Source organism: Glycine max, chromosome 11 (assembly GCF_000004515.6).
Source record: "Glycine max cultivar Williams 82 chromosome 11, Glycine_max_v4.0, whole genome shotgun sequence".
NCBI lineage: Eukaryota > Viridiplantae > Streptophyta > Magnoliopsida > Fabales > Fabaceae > Glycine > Glycine max.
Window position 1 is genome coordinate 10,980,420 of NC_038247.2, and position 9,691 is coordinate 10,990,110.

The 9,691-nt window shown below is 29.8% G+C and overlaps 1 protein-coding gene across 1 annotated transcript; it reads right to left on the bottom strand.

The window, feature by feature from the left end:
- Positions 1–8,017: 8,017 nt before the first annotated feature.
- On the bottom strand, positions 8,018–8,763 carry LOC100500624 (dirigent-like protein). The gene has a single exon (NM_001250043.2). It carries the CDS (start codon positions 8,750–8,752, stop codon positions 8,033–8,035), a length of 720 nt encoding a protein of 239 aa, NP_001236972.2. The 5' UTR covers positions 8,753–8,763; the 3' UTR covers positions 8,018–8,032.
- Positions 8,764–9,691: the final 928 nt, after the last annotated feature.

Here is a 9,691-nt window from a genome sequence, read left to right on the forward strand (position 1 = left end):
AGTTGATTCACAAAGTTTTTGTGAAAAGTTCTCATAGAAGACAGATTTTGTGATTCTTCTATTTTGTTAATGTAAGCTTCTGTCCATGGTGATTAAGCATTGTTTAAGCTTTTGTCATAGATAGTTAAGCATTGAATTGTTGCTTTGCTTCTACTCTTGATGGTTAAGCCTCGTTGCTTCTGTCAAGTGGTTAAACTTTGAGGTATAGCTTATGTTTGGTGGTTAAGCTTTGATAGTTTCATGGATTAATGATTTGAGCTTCTGCCAAATGGTCTTGTTGTTGATTTCACTTGATGGTTATGCTTTGATGTTTGCTTTGAACTCTTGGAAGAAGATTGAGAAAGCTGAAGTTGATCGAAGATTTCTAGAAGTTTCTAGAAGTTGGTCAAAGATTTCTATATTCCAAGTTTTCAAACTTTTTTTTTTCATTTCCTTTGATGTTGATGTAATGCCTTCTACAAGTTTAACTATATAAGACTCAATGTATTCATATAAAAATTGATTTGTTCATTTTGAGCATTATCCAAAGTAATATTCAAGTTTTTTTTCTTTCCTTTTTATCTTTCTACCTTAAACTTCATCATGGTATCAAAGCATATCCAATATTATTCAAAAAAGGATCACCCAACATTGTTATCCACGCACCAAGCCCAAGAAGTGCTGGGCGTGAGAGTGTGTATTGGAAAAAATCTAAGTCTCACATTGACTAAAGATAAAGCCATATAAGAGTATATAAGTGAAAGACAATCGACTCTTGAACTAACTTTTGAAATTGAGTTAAACTAAACTCACATTTTAAAAATCTAAGAGATTACTTCAGGTAATACTGTGTCAGATTATAACTCCAATCCACTCTTCCCAGCTAAGAGGATGGGCAAACCACATGCGTGACAACAAAATGCTTACCAACGGCAAAAAATAGAATAAAATTAGACAAACACTGATTAGATAAATAATTTAAAGGATAATGTAAAATTTAACTTTTCTCTATAATACTAAACTGTCTTCTTGTCATTATAGTAGCAAATGTTAGAGCATCAAATGTGCGAATTGTGTAGGAAATAAAAATTTGACTAGCTGTTGCAACCTGTGGGAGTGGATATTATCATAAGCTTCTTTAGTTGAAGATGAAGAAGGGATATCTTTATACTTCTGTTATAAAACAAAGGGGCCAAAACACTAGTAAAACAATCAGGAAGGAGAGCAAATTACTGTATTGTATGATAAGACCTAAACAAAAATATCAGATGTCAAATCCAACCATTAAGCTGGAAAAGAAAAAAAAAAACTGAGAATAAATATGTAGGCATACCGTCCAAGAAAATTCTCATTGCAGAAAAGACAAAAAACAGTCTGTGTATGACAAAAATATAATGTTCGGAATGAAATTTCACTGTTTGTGACCCACCTGTCAAGCTAAGAATACAAGAAGACAAAAAAAATGCACTAACTTATCTTGGAATGTGTTTGTAAAGCCATCACACCTATTAGACAAAAAAAACTATATGATTTAAAGAAAGAGTAGCACATCTCAACTTGAGCAATTAAGAATCTGCAAGAATGCACTAACTACAAAGTGTTACAAAATGATGTTTTAACCATATGACGTGGCTTCAAATAACTATTGCTGTACAAATCAAAAACAAAAAAAAAAAATAGTTGAAATTATTAAATGGTTGTTCATAATAAATCTGTGGACTTTGAAAGTGGGAAAAAGAAAAATATATGCAGGAAAGTATTAAACAGTTAGATAGGTAGGCAAGGCGCTTTTTTCCTAACAATGAGAATAATCTGACAGATTAAAAACCTTGCATGTCAGAATGGGTGAAGGCAGCACTGATTTTTTTATTTTTTTTTATTTTTTGGGACAACTCTTAAAATCACTTGTCATAGAAAGTGGGATTAAGTTTAGTGGTGATACCCAAGATAACCAAGCATTAGAAAAACACCCCAAACAGTATTTTCCCTTCCTCTACCGTATGGACTTATATCGGTCCCTGCCTACAATGACAACACACAAGAATTACATCAGCTTATCACAGAAGGCTTCCAGATTATCAAGGATATTTATTGTGTATCTTCAGCAGCATGATAATTCCAGACTAAGAAAACAATTGCGACAAAATGCTTACTCAATGGAACATGAGAAAAACAACATTTGATATAGAAATGATTCTGTCAGTTGATTTAAGAATATATTCTGGTCAGACTTGCAAGTCAAAATATCAATGGCAGGTCTGCAGTTAACCACTCAATTGTTTGGAAGTGTATCTGTGTGTCTGGAGTTTTGGATCCCAAGTTAGATCCATGTATAAAAGGAATAAGCAGGCTTGTAATTGTGATATGAGACTCAGCAACGTTGGACCATATCAACCTAAAAATATAGTGTTTCCAACTTCTACCATTGAAATAACAATCATGGTGATTGAAATGATGGAAGACATACTTTTGGAGTATGACAATTTCAACCTTCTTGGTATAATCAGTTTCCAAGTTGATTGGAGTATTCACCTCACAAGGATGCTGTCTTTTGCTTACCTTGCTACTTGTTCAATAACAATCATGGTGATCGAAATGATGGAAGACATACTTTTGCTGAAATGAGATTTAGAAATTGAAAGAAAGTCAATGATGGAAAGAATTGTGCATTTCTATGTCATGAAGGAGTTGGCCTTAACTCAATGCATAAAAGATGTCTAAAATTTTGTGATGATTTACTAGATCAATATCAACATATTGAGAAAGTATTTGACAAACAAAGTGCTGAAATTATAGCAAACTATCGCTTATGGCTAAAGACTTCTATTGATGAGGTTCGATGACTCACATTTTAAGCATGTGCTTTTAGAGACAATGATGAAAGTCTTCAATCACTAAATAGAGAAAATTTTATTAGGCTAGTAAAGCTTATGACGTCTTATAGTTCTAATGTTGCCAATGTTGTTATTGAAAATGCTCCAGGAAATGCTCAAATATCTCACCAAGTATTCAAAAAAAGATATTGTATATTTTTGCTAGAAGGGTACATGCTGCAATACGTTAAGAGATTGGTATTTCTAATTTTTGTCTTATTATTGATGAAGCTAGAGATGAATAAAAAAGAGAACAAATGGCAATAGTGTTGAGATTTGTGGATAAAAATAGGCACATTCAAGAGAAATTTTTTTATCTTATTCATGTTGTTGACACTTCTTCTTTAACATTGAAGAAAGAAATTTCAAGTGTTCTTTCTTGCCATTGTCTTGATATTAAAAATCTTCGTGGCCAGGGTATGATGTAGCTAGCAACATGCATGATGAATAGAATGGGTTCCAGGCTTTATTCTTGAAGGATTGTCCTTATGTATATTATATCCATTGTCTTGCTCATCACCTACAACGTGCTCTAGTTGTAGCTGCTAGAGAGTTAGTTATGTTTATCAATTTTTTTAAGTTTATCATTGATGATTTGACAACAAAGTCTTATTGATTTTATTGAACAAGAGAAGTTGCATCTTAGGATACAAGCTCAACATTAAGAACTTGATGTTCCTTTTTGATAACTGCTAAATATAAGTTATTTTTTATAATAAAAATATATTAAAAATATCTTTAAAAATATTTATTTAGCAGTTATTTTTTACTTAAATGACAAGAATTGATATTTTTATTATTTATAGCTTGCAGATATGAAAAGGATAAATTAAAAGAGAAAAAGATCTAGAAAATATCGAAAATATGAATAAGAAAGATTTTCAACATCAGGCCCAAATCCACTATAGCAGCTATAAGAAGGTAGTCAAGCTAAGAAGGAAGATGAGGAGTCTCACAACTCAAATACTGGGTATATCCCTTAGGGGAAACCCTCTTTCCTTGTTATTAGTCATATATCACCTTCTTTCATCCACCTCAACCCCTTAAAGTATAAAAGTCTCTCATGACAATGAGAGGCTAACCTCCTTAGGTAGGATTTGACAGGCCTAAAAAACCAACAGATGTATTGTAATGTTTTATATCTATCAATGCAATCAGGTGTTTTCTTTCCTATTATCCTTTCTTATTTTAATTTCATGTATTATTCATCTTTGCATCATCTTTAAGGGTTAGGTGCTCGAGAGAGGGTAATCTTTAATAGAAATACAATGAAGGTTTTGCAATATGCCCATGCGTCAAAGTAAACATTTAGAATTAAAACTTCATGCATTTTATCTATTGAGTCTTTGTAAAGACATTTGAGAGATAGATAGGTAAAATAGGTTTGTCATCATGAGACATCAAGGACAAGTAAGGCAGGACAGGTCCCAACATTATCATATCTTGAATTTATCTTTTTTTATCTTTATCTTAATCTTTTATTTTTCTTATCTTATCTTTTTTTTATCTTCTATTTTTTAATCTTTTCCATCTTTTAATTTAAATATTTTATATTTTATTTCTTCAATTTTTATCTTTAAATATTTATCTTTCTTTATCTATTATTTTAAATTCTTTATATATTGCTTTTAATTTGGGTTTGCATCAATCTAAGTACAAACAAAGTCCTTGTGAATTCGACACTTAGACTTTCGATTATTTTACTACTTGTGACAAATTTGGTACACTTGCCAACAAGTTAACACTTTTCAATTTATCAACAATTTCTGAGCAATGTCAAGGATTGGTGAAAACAAAAAAAAATATTTGACTTATCCTCGGATTGATCGGATAATTCGTTTGGTGTTGACTCTTCCTGTTTCAACTGCCACGACTGATAGATCATTTTCTCCTATAAAGATTGTGAAAAACAGACTTAAAAACAAGATGAAGGATGAATTTATAGCTCATTATTTGATTACCAACATTGAGAGAAAGATTGCTGAAAATTTTGATACAGATTCTATCATTGACGAATTTTATTAAATGGAAGAACCTCGTGCACGACTTAGATAAAAGATACAACATATTTTATTTATTACAATTTACTATTTATTTAACATTTAACATTTGACTTTTTTGCCCCCTAGGTTGAATTGTGGATCCGTCCCTGCAACAAACCAAACATTAAAGCATTTTCAATGGTGCAACATGGTATAATTAGTACTAGTTGATTGATCCATCTTTTGGTGGATTTTGTAATGGCACATGAAATTTTAGAATTTCATGTTTTTTTTTCAAATGGTATAATATTTAAAAACTTAAAATGAGTTCTATAATTTCTCATAATTTTTATGATCTAGTAAGAACACCATATTATATACTTTCTCTTTAAGTCGGAGTCTAGAGGATTTTTTTTTTTTTTATCAACTATGGGTAATTTTTACCGTTTTATTCATATGCGGTACTTTTTAAAATATTTCCTAGAAGGAGTAAATTGTAATAGGTGTTACGACTTTTGAGTTAAAAGTCTAATAATATATGTTACGACTTATAATTTTTTTAATAGAAGTCATAAATAATTTTACGACTTTAGTTCAATTTTTTTGTTTTATTTATAATTTCAAAGTCGGATATGATTTTTTTAAACTTATGACTTCAAAGTAGTAAGTTTTGTTTTTTTTTTCTTTCTAAGACTCTGAAGTCATTTTTGGTTTTTTCGTACGTTTAAAGTTTTTAATTTTAGAATTTTTTATTTACTTGTATTTTCTTTTTATTTTGTTTTCAATTTTTTTAGTGTTTTTCATTTAAAATATATTATATTTTTTAATATTATTTTATTTAATATATTTTTATTTAAAATATAAATTTACTTGGGTATATTTTTTATATGATTTTATTTAATATGTTATATATATTTTTAAATATTTTTTATTTAAAATATTTTATATCCTTTTTAATATTTTTTATTTTATATATTTTATATAATTTTTAATATTTTTTTATTTTATATATTTAAAATTTATATAATTTTTAAATAATGTTATTGAATATACAAAATATTTTAGATTTCACATTATTAAAAAATTACATAAAATATTTAAAATAAAAAATATTTAAAAAATACATAACATATTAAATAAAATCATATAAAAATATATACAAGATATTAAATAAATCTAATAACAACGAAAATTAAAAATCTTAAATAAAATTATTTTCAATTTTTCAAAAAATTTAAAGCAAAATATAAACAAAAATACAAGTAAATAAAAAATTTAAACATAAAAAAAAACAAAATAACTTGAAAGTTGTATAAAAAAATTACGACTTTAAAGTTACAAAATAAAAATAAAACATATTCGACTTTGAAGTCATAAATAAAAAAAATTAAATTAAAATTATAAAATTATTTACAATTTTAGTTAAAAAAATTATAAGTCATAACAAATATTACCATTACATTATTATTTACTTTTTTTAAAAATTAATTTAAAAAGGACCCATGCAAAAAAAATTACCCCCACGATAAAAAAATCAAGTCTAGTGTGTCTGTCTGTCTGATCGCCTCCGTAAGTCTTGCATCACGCATGAGTTTTTAACAACCTTGAATATAATAATAAGAAAGTTAACAATAGAGATACCGAAGGTGCAGCGTGTTCACAAAGTATTAAATATTTTTTTTTAATTTTAAGTCATAATTCATGTGTAAACTTAGAGTAGGAACTCGTGTTATGAATTTTGTATTTCTCTCTCTTCTTCAATGCGGCTTCTTCTAGGTCGGCAGGGTTTCTCTGGCGAAAATCATGCGCATGTCGCCATCATTCATGGCAAGCAAGAATGGAAAATATTTCCTAACTAAGCTTAATATCTCACTGCTCAATTCTTGCATTTCCAACTCATCGGTAAAATTGAATTTCTTTTTTCTTTTTCCTACACAATTTTCCAGGAACACATGCTATGAATTTTGTATTTAACTACAAATATAATTGAATTATTATTTTTTTAACTTATTTTTTATCAATTATATTTATATATTTTTGAATTAATTATATTTATATATTAAAAACATAATATATAATTTATTTAATTAAATTAAAATTATATAAAAGAGGATAGCAAATTATTTAATCAAATCAAATTTTGACGAAAAGAAAATGAATATTAAAATTTTAAATCCATATATTTTATAACTGATCTACTCCATTCTTGTAGGGTGTGTTTCTCTTAGCTAGGAAATAAATTATATGAAAAGAAAGATAAAATCTCTATTTACATTATCTAGAAGTAGAAGATTGAGATTAAATAATTCAATTTTTTTCCACATAAGACTCAGGTAAAATAATACTATTGCTTGCATACATATGCATATATCTAACTTGAACATCAGTGTATTTGCATGTATTCATCTAGTTCGTGAAGAGACTTACAGAAAAAACATCATCGATGACAGGTTTAACAGGTCTTACCAAATCTGATAAGAACACTTATTATTTTTATCATGTATGTATAGGTGATATATTTTTCTCACAATAATTTTTATAACAAGGAAAAAGGTAAAAGGTAAAAGAGGAAGAGATGTGTACCATAAAATGAATGGTGCAATAAAAAGAGAGAAGGAATCTTTTTTAGAAAAGGTGACGTGAAAATTATGCTTCAAAATTAGCACCCTTTCAGTAACTGTTGATTGTTAGATGAAGTTAGAAAGAAGAATTTGCCTAAGGTGTTCAATTGAACATGTGGTTTGGCCTGTAATTTTGACATTTACTGGAATGCTTTGCCTTAGCATCCTCCATCTCTTCTCTTTCCAGCGCCTCAGCATGAAAAATCATATACATGGAAGTCACGCAATTACAACGGTCTAGAAAAGCCAAGCTTTTAAAACATAACAAAGTCAAAGCAGAACAAATGCTGGCCATTTAATTCATCTGATGCACACCAAGCATCAAAATTACCTGCAGCCTAGTGTCTAAGCATCGAATTTGATGGATAAAGAGCATAAAATATTTTCTATGAATGATTTTAGAAGGTAGAACTTTAAGTATGCAACTATGTTAGAACTCTTGAAAGTTGGATATGCAACTATTTGATATTATACATGCATTTAGTAAAAAAGAGATTTGCTTCTTCTTTTACTACAAAGAATATCCAATCTTTGCTAATTGCTACAATATATCAAGGAATAGAACAGCTATATATATCTAGAATAAGTAGACGGTAATCTGAACAAGTGTTTCCACCCCATTTGTGGTGTGCTGTTGAGGTGAATGAAGTGTCTCAATTATGGCATATCCTTTTGCGTTAATGTATTTTCCCGTTCCTCCCACAACAGCAATATGAGACTCATGTGCAGCGGTTCTCTGTACACCAAAGAAACTAATAGCATCCTCCTCATCATCATGAAACAATGCAGTAAATGCCATGGTTTTGCTACTTCCATCCAATGAACTAGCCAAATGAAATCCCTGTGCTTTACCAATAACCTCTGACCCCAATTCAAGCCCTTTTGTAATTTTATCATCAATCACTGTTATTCTTCCAAACAAAAAGTTCTCTGGTGTTGCTCCTAGACCTAGTGAATTCTTATTGATAACAACCTTGTTTTTATCAATGTTTTTTATCACCGTGGTGCTTGTGTGTGTAGGATTAGTACCACTGCCGGTGCTAGTATCAACTAATGGTATGGCACCTTTAAAGGGTAAGACCCTGTTATTGGGTTTTGAGAAAGGAAGGTGATTGGTTTGAGTGTTTACAATGGTGCCAGCCACAATCCTTTCCGAAGGGGTTGATCCACCAATGATGTCATGCATGAAAAATGTGATTGTAGGGTCTAGAGCATTCCCCTCAGTGAGGACCATATGCCTTAGGGTGATGCCAAAGAGGGAGATGTTAAGTATTATGAAGGTGAGCTTTTTGGCCATTTTTTCTTTTCTGTACGCTAGCTAGCTGGGATTCATATATATATTGGCAAGGGGATAATGGTCTAGTTGGCTGCTTTGAGAAGGATGGACTAGTAAGATTATAGTTTTATTATAATAGGGGAGATTCAGATTTCGGGCAGTTACAAAGTTAACTGAACTATTGGAGTTGTTGCTAAATGAATCAGCTCTGGGAAGTGGAGTAAGTAGCTCTGTAGCATAATACGACTGCATCTTAACCCCAAGTGGTAGTGTGTCCCAATTAATTGTTGATAAAGTTAGAGTTTATCTTATATAATTATTTTAAAACAAATAACTTGTTTGTCGCTTGAGGCAGTTTGAAGCCTCTTTTATATATAAAGTGGCATACGTGATATTAACATATTGATTCTTGGCTTAAATTCATTTTTATCTCTTATAATTGTGTAATTTTGGTCATTTGAAATTTTTTATTTCACATTTGATCATCTATATTTTTAAAATTTAACAATTTTAGTTTATTATTTTTTAACAGATTGATATGACATCTAAATGATTACGTAGTAGATAAAATGAGACTCCAATACATATGTATGAATATAAGCAGAAGAACAAAATCAATGAATGCAGTCATCAAGTTTAATTGGTTTTACATTGTAGTCCCCCCTCTCCAAGGTTTTCTTCCTTTGAAATTTGTTCCTATGTTTATAGTCTGTAATCTGAATGATACAGGGGTTCCTCTAGACTATCTCTTGAGTCACCATCCATTACGCCACCATCATGAAGGGTAACTTCTATATTCCTGACAAGAACACTTAATGCGACAGATGAAGTAGTACAACAAACTCGTTCAGGTGATAAACAGTAGCAGGCCTCTTTTCCTTTTCCGATCCGCAGTAAAAAGTAAAAACTGTAGATAATTGGAAAAAGTGTGGTGAAAGTCTTCACCATTTGGTGACTTTT